Source organism: Phoenix dactylifera, chromosome 2, assembly GCF_009389715.1.
Source record: "Phoenix dactylifera cultivar Barhee BC4 chromosome 2, palm_55x_up_171113_PBpolish2nd_filt_p, whole genome shotgun sequence".
In the NCBI taxonomy this organism is placed as follows: Eukaryota; Viridiplantae; Streptophyta; class Magnoliopsida; order Arecales; family Arecaceae; genus Phoenix; species Phoenix dactylifera.
In genome coordinates this window covers 421276-443249 of record NC_052393.1, presented here as the reverse complement: position 1 = coordinate 443249, position 21974 = coordinate 421276, and the positions used below count along the sequence as shown (strand labels likewise).

At 36.9% G+C, this 21974-nt stretch overlaps 1 protein-coding gene across 3 annotated transcripts; it reads left to right on the top strand.

The window, feature by feature from the left end:
* The first annotated feature begins 1069 nt into the window (after positions 1 to 1069).
* LOC103708415 (phosphoglucomutase-like) lies at positions 1070 to 20989 on the top strand. 3 transcript variants are annotated; one of them, XR_604295.2, is made up of 18 exons: positions 1070 to 1197; positions 2826 to 3050; positions 3329 to 3395; positions 4516 to 4699; positions 5266 to 5318; positions 5615 to 5703; positions 8215 to 8451; positions 8771 to 8835; positions 12204 to 12264; positions 12351 to 12468; positions 12541 to 12622; positions 13132 to 13204; positions 13280 to 13341; positions 18352 to 18447; positions 19099 to 19377; positions 19729 to 19825; positions 20540 to 20617; positions 20699 to 20987. XR_604295.2 is itself a non-coding variant. In XM_008793326.4 (18 exons), the coding sequence occupies exons 1-18, from the start codon at positions 1188 to 1190 to the stop codon at positions 20804 to 20806; spliced, it is 1860 nt and encodes a 619-aa protein (XP_008791548.1). In that variant the 5' UTR covers positions 1070 to 1187; the 3' UTR covers positions 20807 to 20989. The 3 variants fall into 3 exon arrangements, 2 of the variants coding, with proteins under 2 accessions (XP_008791548.1, XP_008791549.1); XM_008793326.4 differs by having other exon boundaries at positions 19099 to 19253; positions 20699 to 20989; XM_008793327.4 differs by having other exon boundaries at positions 1079 to 1197; positions 2829 to 3050; positions 19099 to 19253; positions 20699 to 20989.
* The last annotated feature ends 985 nt before the right edge of the window (positions 20990 to 21974 follow it).

The window sequence follows — 21974 nt, the reverse complement described above, 5'->3', positions numbered from 1 at the left end:
GAGCCCATGAACGTTCCGTGGACTACATCCATCTCATTTGAAGGTTGCAGACCGCGTTAAGCAAGACAGGCAATTGTCCAGTTAGCTGCTAGCTAGTTTGTCATTAGAAAGTTTTGGAAGCTCCAATATCCAGGATAACACCTCGTACACTATGAATAATCTAACCAGCACTAACGGTGCCGTATAAATTTTAAACCAGTTCCTGCGCTTCAATCGCCGTGACTACTACAAAAATCTGAGGAGGATTATTTATTAAGTTTTTTTTCATAAATACCATCCTAAATATCAAATTTTGTATAAATGTTTTTTTTTTATTGCTAGACAAGAAAAAGGGAGGAGGGGAGGAAAATTAACCCCACCCGCGTAGCAGCCTCCACTGGGCTCTCCTTCCATTAGAGAATATCTGATGCAGGTAGAAAGTTTCTCATACCCTCTCTACCAGCATGAGCGAACCTACGTGTGAGCACGTTACCCCAGCATTAATCAACGTCTACGCATTTCGAACGTGAGTCACTCCGTTGAAAACAAAGCCCCGTTCCAACTATGCTACCACCTCGATGGTATGAATATTCTTTCAAATTGATATATATATATATATATATCCTAATAAAATACTTATTTTGCTATTTTATTATTTATTCTTGTTTTTATATTAAAAATTAATGATTTCAAATTAACATGACTAAAATATTGGTAGATGTGCAAAAAATATTTATAAGACAATTCCGATAAAAAATAAAAATAATTTCAAATTTCTATTTTATTTTTAATTAAAATAAATATAGTTTTTATTAAAAAAGATAAAAAAATAGCATTTTATGAATATAAAAATAAATAATTTTTTAAAAAAATATTTATATAAATTTAAAATTTTAGAACGTGCAAAAAAAAATTATTTATTTCGTTCGAGTCACCAGCATCCGAGTTCGCTGCTGCTTGCGCGAAACCGAGCATGCGCTTTTCTGAGAAGGACTCAGCGATCCTACGGGTAATATTTACCCACGTGTTCCGCACTTATACGGATGCTCAAGATATAAACCCTCACATTGGACCCTCACGAGCGGCACCCTCCCGACAAACTACAAAATATTCGGCTCCTCTATTTATTTTCGTCAGCCGTTCCCTTCCCTTCCTCTCCTTCGTCCGAGGAAGTGCCGTCCAGTCGATTCCTTCGCTTCCGATTGGATATGATGGCAGGTTTCTCTCTCGTTTCCTCCACTCTCTTTCGATAATCGCGAATCCTTAAAACTCGATTTCTATGGATCGTTTCAGGGATTTCGAAATTCTTGTTCAGCAAAACTCTGTAAAGGGATCATCTTGTAGGGTAACTCTGTGCCGTTTGTGCTTAACATCTTAGATTTTCCAATCTTGGCTGCCCGAGCCACCTCTCTGATGCTCGATCGTCCTTCCTTGATGCAACTAGGATATTTGGACCCTATTTCTTGTTGGATTTACGAATTTTTATTCTTTTGTATCAAGATTCTGTAATGAGGGATATTGTAGTAGTTATTTTGATTTGGCCGTGCGAAAATCCCGGAAATTCTGGATATTGGCTGCTTAAACTAATTCGAAACCATAGAAATTCCTCATTCTGTACAAGAACCTGTTCATTTATGGTTTCTTATGGCTACCTTGTCGACTTTTACAGCGATGCAAAGGCTTCATGCTATAAAAGGATCATCAAAATTTCCGTTCATTGGATTGTTTAATGAAATTTCTTTGCATGTGGATGATATATAGGATGGATATTGTTCCTGATTTTCGTGGTTTTTATGCTTTTGATCAGTTAAGAAAGCGGTTGTTCTGTTGCTATGGATTCCACTGGAGTTATAATTCGAGTTGTTATGTCACGGGAAAATTTAGTATATTTTTTGCGTAAATGATATTTTAGCAGACCTACAATGACAGAGGCTTTTATGGTATTGCTGGCAGACATAAAAAAATTCTATGGTTATGTTTTCTAAGTGGAGTCCATATTTGAGCTTTGATCTTGTGGTAAATTCAATATAGTGATTAGAATGCGAACTTCTGCTCCATTATGAGAATTAAGAGTTCGGACCAAGCCTTTTATCTCTAAGCAAGGAGTAATAAATTTGAGGCCTTTTTTAAATCTTACAGCAATAGACGAACTAATTACTTGGTTAGTCAGATTTTTATTATTTTGTTCGTTGGAAGAGTATATAGAGCATCCCTCTGATAAATTTTTATTCAAATCATCATATAGCTTTTGTTTTTTAGAGGTAACCTTTTGTGGCTTTTATTGTGGGAGGTAATGTCAGCTAGCCGGATTTACCCAGTCAACTTTTAAATGGGAGAGCCTTAGGAAGTTTAGTTTTTATTCTAACTTCTAAGCCTTTAGCAGAAGCCTTTACATGAAAAGAAGTTTATCCAAAAAGGGTTCCTAGGAGGGCCTAGACATAAAAAAGAGATTTTGGCTGCTGACTTTTTGGACTCGTTGTAAGAAATTGTTGGAAATTAACAGATCTTTCTTTTATCCTGCTACCCTTTAGTGATGTTGGATCATAGACTAAGGCATTGCCTTCTATGATGGTATGTAACATTATTAACAGGTAAAGGAGTGTTGGAATTGTTTTAGTCTTTATTATGGGAGTCATTACCTTCTACATATTAATTCACCAAATTTATTTCTATTGCCATTCCTATCTGTTATTAGCAAAGTTTTAATAACAAAATAACTGTAGTTATCAAAAAGATTCAGCTGAAAAAACTTTAATGTCTAATCTATCAACAAAAACCACTCATTTGATGTTACATGTTTGATTGACATAACATATGGGTCTAATAAATTTTCAAATTTCGTGCAGCAGTATCAGGGAATTGTGCTCAAAATGTATTTCTGGCACAGCATTGTCAACGGAGTAGGCAATTAAACCCCAGATTTCCCAGCGATTCTTGTTCTCTTAGCATCCACAGCACACATCCCTTGCAGGCGTGGAGATTGGCATGGCCTAACAAATCAGCCATGTGGTCGCATACCTTAGCAGCACACAGGACCGATCTTGGGAACCGAGCAAGTATCTATTGCAATGGTCTGTTCTAGGCTCTCAACATTCAGGTTGACCTTAAGTGTAACTATAGGTTCCCAACTGCAAAATAGTGTTCTTTCATGATCTATTTTGCATTTAGTTGTATTTAAACATATGTTTTATTTTCTTTCATTCATATGGAGAATTGTTGTTGAGCTAGGTCTCCGGTAGCACAAATTTTTGTGAAAAAGCATTTATCTTTGTTGGTCGTTGTTTATTTCCTGTTTCTTATGCTTGACTTAATTGTATCATGTTTTTTCTTTTAATAAATTTTCTTGCAGCTGCTCAATTTACAAGTGCTATTTCGTCCTCTGAGAAAGTTGACTTTCTCAAGCTTCAAAATGGAAGGTACAACTTTTAGCTCTTTTGACATCATTATATTGTAGTGTCATGTCCTGCAAGGTACGAGGTACCAACCATACAACTAAGCTGAATATTGTAACTCTTAGGAAAACTGTCTTCCTTTAAGTTATACCTGTTGAATCTGACAATGACAAGGTCCTAGAAATAGTATCCAAATTGTTTTCTTATCTATTTCTGTCAGATAGACAGAAGGGGGATCTGGACTCCTGCAGGGTGGATGCAGGATAGTTAGCTTTATCTGTTATCCAAAATGTGCTGAACTATGAAAAGGTGGTAACTCTGTGCAAACATCAAATGATGTGAGCTAGGCAAGTTAAAGTTCTGTAGTGTTGTAGATAAGTTAGTACTGTTTCCAAAAGATGGTTTCCATTTTAAAGGATATATTTTTGAGGTGTAGATTTTTCATTGTTGTCAATATATATTGTTTCATGTATTGAAATTACGTCATCTTGAGACTTTTTTGAAATACTATTGTGTTCTCTAGATTATTACATCTTTAGATCAATATGTAAAATATTTGTACAGTTTAGTTTATCTCAACTTAAGTGTCGATATTGAACACTAGGAATAGGTTGAGATGATAAAGTGGTTTCTTCTTAATTCAGATTGTTTCTTCATGTATCCGCATTGCATAAATGGTAGTATATCTGGTAAATTATTTTCTGCTAAAGACGCTTTATTGAACCAAGAAATCTGCACAATATTTAGAGAAGGTGATCAGTATATAGGAGAGTTAGCCTGACCTGTTTTATTGTCTTTTGAAGTTTCTCTCAAGTTTTCCAGGCGACATCTTAGAACTATTGGAGTAAATTTTGGCCCTTTACTTTCACCTTATTCTTACTCCTTTTTGTTCTCAAGAAATAATAGGAAGTAAGATTCCCTTCTTACTAACTTCTTTTACTTCCTAAGCAACCAAACAGGCCTGACACTGAGTCTGTCATGGAAGGCTTACATGATGCAGCCGCAGATAGTCTATTCTTTCACCTGTATATAAGTTGCATTTTCTACTAGCAGTTGATCAGATAGATGGCCATTTCTGTCAGTCTATTTTTATCTCTTTTTGGCGTTTAGCTAAGATCATCTTTTTGTTATTCTTTTTTTCCAGTGATATTCGAGGTGTTGCTGTTGCTGGTGTTGTCGGGGAACCTGTCAGTCTTACTGAACCTGTTGCAGAAGCTATAGCTGCTGCTTTTGCTGATTGGTTATTGGTTAAAAAGAAACCAGCTGAATCAAAACGCCTAAGAGTCTCCATTGGACATGATTCACGAATATCTGCTCAGAAATTACAGGTTATTGTCTTTCTTTTAAAAAAAAATGCCTATTGAGCATGTTGTCAGTTCTAGAAGATAATTTCGACTTGAATATTTAGGTTCAAAAGATTTGATCCTGAACATACAATAATTACAATTAGACTAAGACATGCAAGCTATCCCACCAATGGCTTAACTCACTGACTATTTTGGAGAAGCATTGCTAATTGTTACACATTTCTTAGTTAAATCTGTGTGTCTTCCTTGTTTGCCCTGCCATTTATCTTTCTCAACCCTCTTCTTTTGGGTTAGTTTTCTGCACATAATCCATTTGTTACAGACAATTAAGTCACTGGAAATTCAGAGTTCATATGCTGCATATATGGTTCTTCTCAATTTCATTTATATGGCATTAAGAATGAACTGTAAGAAAAGAATTGTTCATAATGATGAAGTAGCTTATGCTCCTGTCGGCATGATGCTCTTAATTGTTCAACTTATTCAATGCTAAGAAATTAATATTGTATTTAACATTTTAATCTTCTCAATCCACATCAATTCTGAGCTAATTATTTGATTACTGAAATTTAATGGTCAACTTCCAGGATGCAGTTTCTCGTGGAATTTGTAGTGCTGGAGTTGATGTTATTCAGTATGGGTAAGTTGAAATATTATCCTTCCTTTCCATTATCTGTTCCCATTTAGATGGCATACATATAGCCATAATAGAATACAATTATTCATTGTCAACTATTCATTGTCAACTGCTGCTTTCACTGTCTGAATTCCTGAAAAGCCAAGATATCAAGTATGATTCTTAAGAAAATGTATGATCTATTACTTGATTTGTCATTTAAAAAACATTGATGTCTTCTCTCTAGGTTTCTTGAAACATATAATAGAGAATAAATATGAGGCACAGGCTATGCTGATATGTGTCAATTCTGTATGCAGATTGGCATCTACGCCAGCAATGTTCAGCAGCACACTTACAGAAAATGAAAGTATCCTTTGTCCAGTTGATGGATCCATAATGATAACAGGTATCTTCTAATGTTAAAAAGAAGACCTACACAATGTAAAGTCACTGATTGGTATCATGTATTCTGACATAATTGACATGAACAAATGCTTTCTGTTTTTCTGTTGTTCGAGCTTGTTATGAATCTAGATATTGCAGCCGTATGGCAGAAAGTGGTAAAACAACATTGAGCCCATGATAGTAATGGGAAAATCAGAATAATGTTAGAATTTATTTAGTTATTATTATATTATTTTTGTGATAACAATAGGCACTGATTGCCTAAAGGATTTTATTAGATGATATTAAGAAGGTAGGCACAAGAAGAGGAAAAGAAAGGATTACACCACTACAAAGACAGTATCTCCTCCCATCAGCAATGCAGTACAACTCTCATATACCCCTTACCCCTCCCCTTACTCTAAGCAACTTGAAGAAGTGAGACACAGCCTTTAGCTTCTTCTCAGGGATCAACACACACCAGGATTCCATAGTGTTTTTTATCTTCCGGATAAGTTTGAGGGTTGAAGTAGAGCAGCCTCAGAATATTCTATGTTTGCATTCTAACCAAACATTCTGGCATACTGCTGCTATCTGCATATCTGAAACATTTCACTATGGTTTTTTTATCTTCTTTAATCTCCCATGTCCCCATAAATCTGAACAAGCTGAATAGCTGATGGCTTCTGAGAGAGCTTTTTCAAGGAGTGCCAAAAATGCCTCCAATACCAGCTATAGGGGGCAGTTCAGAAAGAGATGATCTATCTTCTCCTCATCTTGTCCACGACAACACAAACAGCATTACAGTTCCATTTCCTCTTCTTCAAGTTATCAGCTGTCAGTAATCTATTGTTGATTGATAACCAAATAGAAACTTTTACCTTCTCTCGAATAAAACTCTTCCATACTGCTTCCTTGATATTGCCGCTGCAATATGTGAACCCACTTAGTATTCTGGAGCTACATATGCATCCCATTCTTATGTGGGCTCACAAAGGTGAAGCATGTTCAAACTGACTGTTAGGGTGAGCCCAATATGGCTATACAGGTATCAATAGTACTAAAATGTTGATTATGGCATAATAATCGCTATTGAATATTATATACTAATTTACAAGCACTAATTATTAGTTGTTATTGTTATTAATATTGCTATTATCCATCCACTAAAATATTACCATTGTTGTTTTTATTTGTACTTGTATATATATATTTAAATGGTTCAAAATTAGTAACTGCATGTGTTGCTGACATACTGGATATGTGCTATGCAGTCCCTTGATCGTCTACTTACTGCAGCCATTTTTTGAAACCCTGATATCATGGAATGCCGTATCGGTCCGGTCCTAGACCGGTACCAGAACCACATGAAAACCGGTATTTTTCCGTTTATTTAGCCGAACCGGCCGGTACGGACCGCTTGGTACCGGCCGGTTCGCACCGGTACGAATTTTTTTTTTTGGAACCACAGCACGAGGCGCGAGACAACATTTTAAAAAAAAATTCAAATTTCTGGCTCGCTGTACCGGCCGGTAAGTACCGGATCGGACCGGTACCGTACCGGTCCGGCTGGCCACCGGCACGCCGACCGGTACCGGTACGGCGGACCTTGCCTGATATATTATACTTTGTTTTCTTAACATGTTAAATTATCCTCTTCTAATGCTTTCTTTTTTTTCTTTCTCTTTTCTTTTTGTGTTTTAGCTGAATTGCCAAAAAACTACTGAAGCCACCAAAATTATTAAACTGAAACCGGATTTCATTTGACTAATTCAAGAGACCATGGGCTGTCTCTGACATCTGACAATATAATATAGTCCATGTTGTGTATCAAGCATGGGTGGTTTGCTTATAGAGAGCTTTAGTCATTGACTATCTTTTGGATTTATGTGATGTCGTATTCTCCATAGGTTGAACCTTAGTTTCTGACAACATTGCATCTTGTCAAGGCTTAGAAAGTGCAAACTGGGTATAGCTGACTCGTGCATTAAGGGGCATGATAGAGAGTGCCGCACAGATTCAGAACTTGAATAAATTAGGTTTGTGACACATAGCTGCACATAAGTATCTTACAACTTGTCACATGGGTATTTTCAGGAATTATATTGCTGAAGACCAGCTGAAATAAGTTTATCTACCTGCATTCCAGGCGCAGCTATTAGATTTTTTTTTTTTTGGATTTTGTCGAGAACCTTGTCATAATCATTGTTAAGAAGCATTATTTGTGTGTTTTTTTTTATGTTTTGCTTCTCCACCTAGTCCCATCAAGGGCATTTCATTATCTCTGAGTTTCATCAAATCATTTTTTTATCATTTCTATCTAGTTTTCTTGTCTTTCTCCTCTTTGAAACCTGTTTAATTGAAATCCATTTAAAAGTCTCTAACCTTTTTTCAAAATGATGCCATCTCAAGGATTTTCGTCATCTCATTTCATAATATTTTATTATTTGATAATTAACTTATTCCCTGAGATCTTGCTATGCAACGTCAATCAGCTTACTCAGGTTTATGGAGATGATTTTCTTGTGTGCAGCCAGCCATCTTCCCTATAATCGCAATGGCTTTAAGTTTTTTACTAATGCTGGTGGACTTGGAAAAGCTGACATTAAAGACATCTTGGAGCGTGCTGCATATATATATGAGAAGTTCACAGATGAAAGTCTGAAGAAATCAGAACAAGCCACAAATGCAGCTGTTAGAAAGGTGGATTATATGGCAGTTTACACTTCTGATCTTGTAGCTGCAGTTCGTAAAGCTGCAGGGAACATAGGTATGCTTCTCATAAAAATTGCTTTGTTTGTTTGATTCTCAGACAACAATTTGGAATTTGGAATTATGGTTTTTTTTTCCCGTCAGGGGGGGGGGGGGGGGGGGGGGCGCAGAGATGATAATCTATTACAGCTATTGTAGGCTAATTTCTTTTTACTCCCATTCTCATAAAATATCGATTTTTCGTTAGAGGGGGAGCTTCTCTACATGTGTTGGATCACATATTAAGGACTTGTTACCCACAGTCAAACTCATATGGAAAAAATCTCCTCTTAGCATTTGCCACTGATTTACTGATCTTTTTAAATCGTTAATTTCAGAGAAGCCACTGGAGGGATTTCATATAATTGTGGATGCAGGGAATGGAGCAGGTGGATTTTTTGCGGTAAGTTCTTCTTCTTCCTGTAGTTATGGAAATGTAGCACTGAAGATGTAATGAATCCAAAGAAAACATGCATCCAGACAAAATCCATGAGAATAACAATAGGATTCTAGCTATAAGAAGTTCAAAATGATGACAGCGAAAACTCGCTATCACTAGAAGTATTTTGAGATATGGTTTGATGATGAATGACAAGAAATTATTGAGCTATTGTATTAATTTCTTTTATCAACAACACAAAAATAGAGTGATTTTGAGTAAAATATTTCCAATGAGCAAAACTTTTCACCAATCATAGATGTTTGATAATGAAAGTAGATCCACCAAAAAGAAAAAAAGTCAGATGGACAAGATATTAAGTTATTACACATGATGATGTAACGATCTAATCATAGGAAACCTTGGATGGGAGCAAAAGATTTTGTCAATGTGAAAAACATAACGTGGAATAACTCTATAGCCCCAAACTAGAGGGATGCAGGGGCATCCCTAGAGAAGATGGATTTTGAAGTTGGAAGACAATGATGGAAAGGGTATTCTGGTAAACAATTCAGTTCTTGAATTTTGACACTGGCAAATGTTTCTTAAACTAGAAGGATATTGCTGCATATTTCCTTTTTTTGGAGGTTACATGCGTGGTTTTCAATTTTGAAGGGGTACATACATAAATCTTAACTTTTAGTTGATATGCAGATTCCCAAAGTTCTCTATTCATGGTAAATTTATCACTCAAAATCGTTGTTATTATATTAGTGTTGCTTGCATTGCCTAGTATTATTACAGAAACTTTTAGTGCCCTTATGAATTGAAAGTGCTAAATAACATAAAAGTTAAATAACACAAGATATACATCACATATGCTATTTTTCCCTCATGCTATCTCCGGTCATTATCACCATAGTGTCTAGTGAGACATAAATATTGAATTTATCGACTTGATTCTCTGAAAAACTCAGTGATATTAACTTCGTGGACCCTCTAAGACTACCATCATTTTTCTTGGAAAGATTATCTCATATTTTGTGATACATTCTATGCAAAGTATGTGATATCTTCATAAAGTGGGTTGATGTTTTTCATACATACAACTGAATGGTTAGTGGTGTATAAGTACATATGTGCAATAGCTTTTCAAACCCTTGCATAGTGGTACGTCAGAATTTGTAAGGCTACCTTTATGCTCCAAAGCAACTTTCTGAAGAAACACCTTTTGTTTCTGCGATTGGCAGCTCGCAACCTTTACAAGGTTTCTAGTGCCTATGAGAGTGACTTGTAGGCCTTTGTAGCATCCCCAAAATTGATGACTAGCTCTATATATGATGGATATATTTTGCCTTTGTTGCATTTGATAGAGTGCTTTCTTCAACATCATTCTACACCAGTCTCATATATCCAAAGCATTTTTGACCTAAGTAACAAGCTCATTAGCCTCAATATTAACTACTGCTTTTCATCTTTTGGTTGAAAATAGCTTGTGATGCAGAAAAAATCATTGGCAGAATGAGGAAGAGCAGATTCATGAGTTGACATACTCAGGAATGACCTCAAGTTTTCAGGACAGTCATTTCAAGTCAAGAATCCATATTACTATCATCGACACTGAAACTTTTAGGTCATTTGTAGGTTTGTCATATCATGAATCTACCTAATTTTGCCTTTTCGTTGTTAATAATTCTTCTACGTTGTAGGCTTAATTAGGTCATTAGAATGCAAGAATGAAGTTAAGTTTGTGGGCAATGAGACCACTACTCAGGACAGGAATGCATTAGGGAAGATGGCAAAGAATCTTTTGTGTGGAATGAGTTGTAAGAAATCCAACAAATCATTCTTCAGAATAATACCAAGAGGAAAATGTATTTGTTGTAAACATGCACTTATAATTAGCTTTAGGGGTGTTATAGTCCTCTGACATAGGCAGTTGAAACCTGTACAAACTGTCTGCTGCTACAGCAAAAGCAAAAGGTGTTATCTTTTAAGATAGTTGGATTGAAAGTTGGGGGTAGTCTTACATCAAGAATAGCCTTGCAAAGGTTAAAAAATCTGCCAGGACGTACATACCCACTTTATTTGGAGACATCATTACTACTGCAAATAATGTTTGATGGCATATGAGACGGATGAAAAAATTGAAGGCAGTGTTAAAAAGCATCTACAGAGTTAGACTCATTTGACAATTATTAATTATCATCAAATTTGATTCAATGCTTGGAACTGTTATTTTAATGCAAGTATACAGTCCCTATGCAAAGCTCTAAATTTGTGTCATCATACCACCAGGTTTAAGTAATAACCTGCTACATGCAGAGGATGAAGTTGGTAGTCTCACATTGTATCTAAGATATTCATGTACTCTTCAATTTCTCTGTCTTCTTGATAGGTATCTTTAGCTCTATCACCAGTTGCCATACACATCTCTTGTGCAAGGAAGAAAAAAAGGAAAAAAGAAATATCAGGTTGATAATAATCTTTCTATATATAGAAGGAAAGCTCAGACTCCAGCATGCTTGTTGGAATTTGAGACCTTCCCATGTTTTCTTTTATAAATTATTTTCTATAACTATATTCCAGATGCTTCTGTGTAGAGTTACTATTGCAGCTCCTGATTAAAGCATGTGCAAGGCACGTGCCAAACACTAGCAACTTATAACACGAAGTTACACATTGCTTCCTTTGCATGTCCACTAGTCAATCACTTAATGATACTTGAATTCATTTTTTTCTTCCACCTGTAAATCCATGGTAATGTGAGGAATAATGCTGTGAATCAAGTTATATGACTGGTCTAATCAGCTTTCTTTGTTGTGTATACTCTCTTATCATATTTAACACATACAGAAAAGTGTAAATAAATCTGTTCAATCAAATGACTCTTTGTCGAAGATTTCTTAATTAGTGATTCCAATTTATCATACATGTGAGATACTAATGCAATGAACAAATGTGGTATGTGTGGCATCCAATGTAATGCAGCTTCTTTTCATCCAACATTGGTGCTATCACCACAAAACAAAATGCATCTAAGTTACGTCTAACCATTACTACAATCATGATACTAAATTACTGCTCAAGAAACTAACCAGATGGCAGTTTCCTTAGTCAAAATGAACCAAAATGTGTTAACATATTATGCAGTCTCGCCTCAAACTATATCTGATATATGGACAGATGCATATTATACATTTTTAGGAGCATATAGTCACTTCATTCTCACCTGTGTGTTCTTAATTCTCAATGGTATGTTTATATGTTCTGTGCCATAGTATCAAACAGTCCCATTGATGGCTTCAAACTATCATCAGCTCATTCATGGGCAACTTAGGCATGTGATTGTACATTGCTAGTTTTGTATGCTCATGTTAATGTTTTATCAGGGAAAGGTACTTGAACCTTTGGGCGCAGTTACTACTGGCAGTCAGTTTTTGGAGCCAGATGGTAAACAGTTGACTGCATTTGTCTGAATATACTGTTTCTCATGGTGCAATGGTTTGAATGTATCATTTTATTTTTTGGGGTATTAGGTATGTTTCCAAACCATATTCCCAACCCTGAGGATAAAGCTGCAATGAAAGCAATAACCCAGGCAGTCCAGGAGAATAAGGCGGATTTAGGTATCATATTTGATACGGACGTTGACAGGTGGTGATGCATATCTTGATCTTGCTGTTTGTCATAATGCAAACTTGGTCATTAATAAAATAGTTCCTACAGATCTGCTGCAGTAGATTCCACTGGTCGTGAGTTCAACCGTAATCGACTTATTGCTTTAATGTCGGCTTTGGTACTTGAAGAAGTAGGTCTCTCTCTCTCAAACATTTTATCTCATCCAAGATATTAGTTTGTATCGGTATTGGGCACCTCCCAATTCGATCTATGTATAAATCTTGGTCCTATTATCTTGGCTGAACCGATAAAACTTGAGATATCGGCTGAGACAATATGTCCGTATTGGCCAATATTTTTCAGTTACTATTTTGCTTAAATAGACTTTCCTAATAAATAAATCTCGAAATCAGTGTTTAGATGTTGTTCCTAATCCTGGATTTTTATCATATCGAACGAGATTTCGATATCTCGGCCCAAAAATATTGGCTCTCTGGGAAAATCTCGGTTCCCTCCAAAATTTCCCACTTCCCATATTGGCAGAGATAAACCAAGGTCCCAATTCATCCAGTCTTGGCCAGTCACTGTGATAACTGATATATCGAGAATTAGAAACCTTTTCTCTTGTGCATTTCATATGCTGAATAATGTTTATGACAGTAGGCATTTACTTCTCTGTACTTGTCATCTTGCAAGTAGCATCCAGGAACTAGTATTGTTACTGACAGCGCAACTTCAGATGGCTTGACTGCATTTATTGAAAAGAAACTTGGTAAGTAATCAGTGTTATATAAGGACTTCAGATAGTGAATATGGTAATGTACTGATTTCTTTTGTTATCGTACAGGAGGAAAGCATCACCGGTTCAAAAGAGGGTACAAAAATGTCATTGATGAAGCAGTTCGCTTGGTAAGACTTTAACTTGTTAAGCATTATTCATGTTTTTTTTTTTAAAAAAAAAAGTGTGCCATATGTTTGTTTTGGTGCAAGGCTTGGTCCCTTTTTTTGATGTAACCACTAACCACATTTCTTCTCCTAGCACAAACTTTATTTAATAAACCTTAAACATATAGTGAACGTATGGCCATATGTTTGTTTTGGCAAGTTTCTAAAATGTTAGTAGCAATTATCCTACTCTAATCTTGATAGGATTATAGTATCATGAATTATGCTTGCTCCTGTTTGCGGGGTCCGCAATGTAGGAGTATTTTGCCATTATGGGACAACAATTGGCAATTTGGCACACATTGATGCAGAAGGATATGCTAGCCTTGAAAAGGTTCTGCAACAAACATGCTAAAATACACTGTGTTATCCAATTCTTTCGACATAGATCAATGTTAGTTGCTTTATATTAGCGCAGGTTATGTTATAAACCTATGAGCTTGGTTTTTTAATAAACTTAAAAATATATAGTTTCATAAATTGTCCTATATATTTGTGTAGATTGATTGAAGTAAATTGTCATATAAACTAACATTGCATAGCAAGGTCTGTTGTGCCGGTACCGGAGCCCGTACCGGTCAGCTGGCGGCACGGTTCGATATGCTCATGTCGGGCCCGTATCGACATAGCAGAGAGGGCAAGAGAACGGGAGGAGAACGAGAGAGGAAGAGAAAGAGGGGGGGGGGAGAGGGAGAGTGAGCAAGGGCCGCTTGAGGGGCCCCGAAGGGCTGGAGCAGGGGCCCCTTCAGACCCCGGTTTCGAACGAAACAGGCCCGTTGGGGCCTATTTTTTTATTTTAAAAATTTTAAGTGAAGTCGGCTTTAGGGTTTGCTGACTTAACTTAAAATTTTCAAAATAAAAAAATAGGCCCAAATTTTAAGTGAAGTCGGCAATGGGCGACTTCACTTAAAATTTTCAAAATAAAAAAAGGGGCCCCAAACGAAACAGAGGTCTGAAGGGCGGAACCGATGCTCCGGCTCTTCGGGGCTCCTTCGACACCCTCTAGAGGCCTCTGGTGGCCCTTCCTCCTTCTCCCTCTCTTTTCCTCCCCCCCCCCCTTCCTTTCTTTCCTTCACCCTCTCCCCCCACCTATCGGTTTGCTGTTTTGAATGCCGGAACCGTCCTGATCTGCCGCCGGCATGGCTCGGTATGCCTCAAACCGGACGGTTCTGTATTCCTTGTTGCATAGCCTTGTTTTGACACTAATGAGACAAATAACTCAAAGTTCATGATAAAGAAGTACGGGGAACAACCGTTTTCTTACTTCACACGCAAAATATATGTTTGCTCATGCTGCTAGTGTCGTGTGAAGTTTATATAGTGGTAGTGTTGTGAGAAAGTTCTATATTACAGGTTACTTGACTTCAAACCTTAGCACTGTTTAGATTCGGACTGAGAGAATTGGAGAGGAGGGAAGAGAGTGAGAGAATAACATCCCTCATTTCTGTCAGTTGGTATCCCTGATTTCTCCAAACCCACCTTCTCAGTCTCTCCTCTCTCTTCCCTTCTTTTCTTCTCTGTCCTCTGCCTACCATCCAAACAAGACATTAATCTATATAGAACAATCTCTTGTCATTACCATATTCGATGTGTAAATTGGACCTTCAAATTCTCAAGCCAAGAAAGAAAGAGTTGGAGACCAATTTCCACATCCAAATCCACCTTTGCACTTGCTTCCATTTCCAGCAACTAAGGAGCCAACCCCCCTTATCGTAGCTAATGAAATTTCTCCTTTTTGCTAAAGAGGAAGACTTTGTCCACCAAAGGGAGAATTATTTTTTTGTGATATTTTATTGGTTGGAGCATGTGTAATTTTTATTAATGATGTCATGGTTTAATGGTTGAACCCAAGGTTGAACAATGGACACATGACTTTGGGTGGTAAACATGGATCCATTATCCAATCCAACCCACCTAACTGTGTTTAAATTGGACTTGGGTCAAGATTTTTTGTTCTTTTTTCTCTTTATGGTAGGTTGGACTATAAGTCAATTGTTTTGATCGGGCTTTAACGGGCTCAATACGGTTTAGAGCTTTGACTTATCTTGGCTCATGAGGATAGAGTTTTCCTTGGGTTGGGCTAGGCTTAGTTAGGTCAAGTCAATGTTTTAAAAGCGGTTGTGGTATTCAGGCGGCCAAGGGACTGCGTAATTTTTGAACTAGTTGAAAATACTCAATAAGAGAGCAATAATGATAATATTTTTTTTGATAGATGGATAATGACAATATTAATAACAAAGACAACTAAGAATTAATGTTTGTTATTTAATTTCTAATATCTAGTAGTAATACCTATAACATAATCAACATTTTAGCTCTATTAGTACCCACACAACCATATTAGCCACCTAGAGCCCATATCAAACCTAACCATCAGCTTGAACCCACTTCACCTATATGGGCCCACATAAGAGTGAACTGTATTTGTAGCTTTGAAATGCTAGGTGAGCTCAGATATGCAATTATATGTTACTCAGCTGGTCACATATGCAATGTGCAAATCTAAGTGGACAACCTTTTGGTCCATATGTAGTATAACTGCATATAGTATTGTATATTAGAAAATACAATGGGGTCAAGGAACCGCATGCATATGCAATCGCTGCAGTAGTATGCACCACATTTTAGAACACTTGGTCAAGTCATGATCTTGGGGTAAAGACTTTGATAGTGGTTGATCTCTTTTCTTCTTTTTTTTTTTTGCTACAACGGATAACTCATACAAGTCTAGTGTGAATACCTCCAAAAAGAGTCAAAAAGTAACAAGTCTTGGAACGCTCTAGGCAGCTCTCTCTCACCAATCCAGAGAACTCTCCCAGAGTGATTTGCCACAGACGAGCCCCCAAGAGTGGTTGATCTCTTTTTAATGCCACTTGTTTTGTGCACCTTGGAATTGAGGCATTGAGAGTGTCAAGTGTTGGCTCGGTTTCATTTTGGGTTCAACATATGGGCAACCTTAAGTTGAAGGATCTTGAGTTGATGTTGAGTGTGGACCAAGGTCTCATAGCGAGGCAACTAGACTCGATTCATTACCACATCTATCCATAATACAAAACAGGTAGGTTTCTATTCTAGGTTACAAAACATTGATTTGTAGTTAAGCAAACTAACCCATCACTTGTACATATCAAGTGATGCTTAAATGGTCAAGTCAATTAAGAAAACACTGGCTTGACATGTTGATAGTGCATAGCTATTTGAGCAACCACTTACATGTTTAAGTGGTTGTTTCATAAATTTGGTCTAGACCAATCTGATCTTTGAAAAATTAAGTTGACTTGTTTCATATGTTTGGTCTAGACCAATTTGGTCTTTAAAAAAATTAAGCAAACTCAGGTTTGGCCTTGTGCTTAAAAGGATTAACTGAATGTTTTTAACACATAAGTAGAACGTGTAAAATAAGTTAGGGAAGGATGTCTTGGATAAAGAATTATGGTACATATTTCAAGATAAATCGATAAATTATGTTTCATATACTTGCTATTAGACTAGTTTAGTCCTAACGAGGCAAATATAAAATCATCTTTATTATTCAATGGGTTTTGAGTCTTTTGACCATAGGGCCCTTAGACCTGTAGACCCTAGATTATAAAGCTAAAACCTTGTCTAGACTAAACCTAGGCATTGACTGGTTTGAGCCAATCCTATACTGTAGCCCAAGCCAAGCCTAACCCAGCTTCGGGCCTAAATATACTAGCTTGAGATTGATTTGACCCCAAGCTTGGTAATGGCCCGGCATAATCTAAAAACATCTAGGGCATGATCAATCTCCCTACCAAGGTTGTTGTAGAAAAAAGAATGGGAGAAGTTCTTGAATGGATGGCATGGGTGTGACAGTGTTGATGACCAAGTGAGAATGGTTAGGTATCGAAGGTGATGATGGATGGGGAAAGTGGTAAGGTGAGACAGTACTGTGGGTACCATATCATTTTGATGCAAAACACACTTGTAGGGGTGCTAGGGCACCAAAAAAGTCCAAGCACCAATAAACCAGCCATACCAGTCCGTACAGATGGTATCAGAGGTACAATGCTGACTACCAACTGGTATCAACAAATTTATATTCTTTTAGTGTTTTTAGTTTTATTCCATATCATCGGTACTGGTACCATATCGATACTGTAACATTCCAATGAAAAAAAGTATATGAGGTCTGGTGCTGATAATTTAAAACCTTTTGGAGGACAATATAGCTAATTTGTCACATGACAACGTTCATAGATCTTCAAAGGAGGTTAGAGATAGTGGAGCGGGCATGGAGACGAGGGGATGGTGAGGTTAGGGAGGTCAGCGGATGGGGGGGGAGGACTGGAGTGAGAAGGGGGAGAAGATGAGAAAGGGGTGAGAAATTTGTGTTATAGACCTATATATTTTATATGTAATAAGTATATAATATATTAACATAATAGTATTTTATGTTTATGATTGTTTATGATGTTAAATAACAGGCCAACTCCGACCACTGTAGTTTTTAGTCTGCTTGGATCTGGATCAAAATTCTGTCAGATCACAAAGTTTGAGCGCAGCAAAATGACTTAACCCCAAAACCTATTTCTGGGCCTTCCCAACATCAGGCCAAGCAAGTTGGGCCTTAAATTCCCTGGTCTACCTTACCTTGGTAAAAGCTACTTTACATGCATGCATGCACTTATTAGCATCCCAATATATAGTTTTTCAATGAGAAAGGTATACGATATTGTCAAGATCATGAGCTCCTTTTGTTTTCTTTTCACCATTGTTGAACTAAATTTATATCTCATAAAGTGGAATAGAGGATTATTGAAATGATTGTACTTCAATGACGATTCAGATCACATTAAACAACTTTCCTTATTATGTTTTCTTGTGTCAGCACCCAATTCATTTCACTTTGAAATTTGACTGTCATTTGTTTTTTTCCCCTAAAAGAATCGAAGCCCATTAAACCATCACTACAACAGCAGAATGATCTAACTAATTGTAAAACAATGGCAGAATTCTATTGGTGAAGAGTCACATTTGGCCATTGAAACTAGTGGTCATGGAGCTTTGAAGGAGAATCACTGGCTTGATGATGGAGCATACCTCATGGTGGGTATCTCACTATTTACTGGGGAATTTTTAACTATGCCTTGTGATTACTTGATATATGGTACCTATACATCCACATATTGACATCTCTTCATTAAATTCTGCTTGATTTGCTTGCTGGTTTTTGAGCTTAAGCTGCATGTCTCCTTCCCATCAATAGGGCCTGGTTATTATTTTCAGGCCCTTCTTTTGCCAGAACTTTGTTGGCTAGTATCCTCTCACAGACGGGTTGGCATCAGACTGAGAACTGGTCATAAAAAATTATTTCAACTTGTTGCTTCATAATTAATCTATTAAAATGAGCAATATCCATGAAATAAGGCCAGCCAATTAGACTTCATTTTCCAGTAACTGTTTCTACTATTATTTCCTCATAGACGTGCACTCCCGCCATGTATAAGCATAATCTATCATGTCCGTTCTACATTTCTTGTATCAATTATTTGAATGATTTCTAGATGTCTCCTCCTGCATGGAACCCAATCATCATACAACGAATTTGTAGCCGGTATAGTCATATTTTTTCTTCCTTAATTCATTATTCCACGAATTCCTCAAAACGAGGTTCATCAAAATCGAGTTCGACGATTTTCGAAACAAACGGAATGGCCAGTTTCCCTTCTCTTTTGTAAGATTTACCATTTTCTGCAGGTCAAACTCTTAAACAAACTTGCCTCTGCCAGAAATTCTGGTTCAGGTAGTGGTAGCAAAGTTCTGACTGACTTGATAGAGGGCCTGGAGGAAGCTGCTGTGGCAGTGGAACTAAGATTGAAGATTGATCAGAACCATGCAGACCTGAAAGGAGGGTACGTCAGACAGTAATTTCTGATGCATTTTTCTTCCTCCTTTCCTTGATAGGAAATGGCTGAAACCTTGTATTCTGGAAGTCCGTTTTTCCATTGGACCCCAAGATTCTTACTAGTGCTTTTGGTATGTTTCTTTTTATTCCGGTCTCTCTTGCTAGAATTTAGAAGAATGCCAGTGCTTTTTCTGAACATTGACACTTAATCTCTTTGCTGAAGAAGCTGAACAAGGATAATATAATGCTTAGTAATTAAATATTTGCAATTTCGATTTATCAAAATCTTATCCTTCGAGTGTAGCAGCATAATGTTTGAAAGGCGTGGACTTTTCAAACTAAAAGACCTTAGTACTGTTTTGCTAAACATGCTTTTGAAAATATAACAAATAGTTCAGTCTATAATTCTATAGCCCCTAATGTGTTTTATCTTGAGAATAGAGTGAACAATCTGAAGTTTCTTGTTTTGGTGCTTGTTCCAGATCTTTCCGTGATTATGGAGAAGCAGTGCTAAAACATTTGGAGAACACAACTAGCTCAGATCCGAAGCTGAAAAAAGCACCCATCAACTATGAAGGCGTATGTCGTATCTTTTAGTTTCTGCTTTTAAGAAATACCGGATGCTATTATCTGTAGTAAATTAAGAGTTAGTCGATGCCTAGAACCATCATAACTGCCTTGTTCTCTTGGTCACATGAACATAGACCACTTGCCGTTCACATGGGTTGCATAAGTTAGTTTTGTAGTAATCCCTTGTGTTTATATATTCATTTCTCATGGTGATGATCTTAAGAACCTCGTTAAATTATTACCAAGCTTTTTTCTGGTCAGAATTATTACCAAACTTTAAGCATAACATGTAAGCATTTGTTTAGAACCCTGATGTGTTGCATCTTTCAAATTTATGGTTTCCTTCTGGTTCGGAAACACAGAGAATGTTCTAACAATTTGGGACTTATGGACCATTCACAAGCATTCACATTGTAGATAGCTCTAATAGCGGCCCTTAAATGAGATTAGCAATTCTTGCTGGATGTTAAGATGGGAAATTTAGGAGTTTCATGTTGATGCTTTTTGGGGATTGATTCATGCTCGATGATCTGCAAGAACAGCCAACCTTTAGCTTCCACAGCCTCATTCAGCAATGTTATGGTATTCTTCGTTAGCAATCTTGAGTTGATCATGAAAACATTCAGCTGCAAATTCAACCAGCTCAAGGTTGCTTTACATTCATCAGGTTCTAAACATACATATGTGAAAGAAAAATTTAATCTGTTCATGATGCTTATACAGGTTAGGGTCTCGGGCCATGGTGGCTGGTTCCTGCTGAGGCTTTCACTTCATGATCCAGTTCTGCCCCTGAACATTGAGGCAAGCTCTTACTTTTTCCGGACTTACCAATGATGGACTATCACTCTTGAGAATGCTCACCATCTAAACATGTTTTTATAGGCTCCAAGCAATGAGGATGCTGTGAAGTTGGGGCTTGCTGTTCTGGCTGCCGTGAAAGAGTTTGCAGCTCTGGACACATCGGCCCTTCACAAGTTTGTGCAACAGTAAGACCTTACCAGAACAATGCCATTTTGTCTCTACACCCTGATATGGCAAGCTGCGAGAATTTGTTTCCCCTTATTCTTGTGAGAAGGCTCAATAACATGTGTTTGCTACATGATTGCTTCTTGTACAAAACAAGATAATGTTCAGATGGGAATGAAGCCTTGTTACCTGAGTTTTTTGGTTACATGGGTGAACCTTAGTGCAAGCAATACAAAATGCTTGTGTTTTAACTATAGAGGCCTGGAGGGTATAGAGGGTAAAACATGGTAATGTCACATCAGATTAGTTGGCATATTGCTGAGAAACAATCATCTTCACCTCATCAAAGCTTCTTTGACTATATGATGTTGCTCATAGCGAAGCTGTAGAAGAGTCAACCATGGGCAAGGATGTTAAATTTAGCCCAAGCCTCTTAAAAACAGGTTGGATGCAGACCATGCTTTCTAGTTTTCTGGGCCAACAAACTGAGCTTGGGTTGGCACTACAGCTTTAATTCTTAGTCGCAAACTAGTTGGCGTCGGATATATAAATCCTTTTCCTTCTCTTAGCTTGATTTAGGGTTAATATTTCTGGGAGCTGCTGAGATGTCGAGGTCTTCTTATTACTACATTCTATGTGATTTTCAGTTTATTTCTACCCTCTTTCTATATGTATCAAATCATTTTTACTTACATCTTTCAATCTACATTATATATATTAAAATTATTTAAATCATTCCTCTCAATTTGTCCATAATTAATACTATTTCCATTTCATTTCTTATTCTCTTTTGTTGTATTATCACATGTTCACCTCAACCTTCTTATTTGGATTATATTCTATCTTGTGCGCATGGTATTTTTTAATGCTCAATATTTTGTACCATAAAACATAACTAGTCATATTGCTATACTCAAAAACCTTGTTAAGGTAAATATCATTCTGCGCTATTCAAGTCTAACACTAGCCCAGCTCAACCCAATTTTGTATATTATTTTTTTCCTAATTAAATTTTTGTTCGACAAAAGCCTATAAATTAGTATATCGTCAACTTGCAGAACAAATTTAGCTTGAAAGAACCCCAGCAACCCAATATATATATATATATATATTATCATTTATATGCATTCATAATGTATCTAACAAATTTCTCACTGGTTGGACAGCCAAGATCAAATAGACCATATTTTGC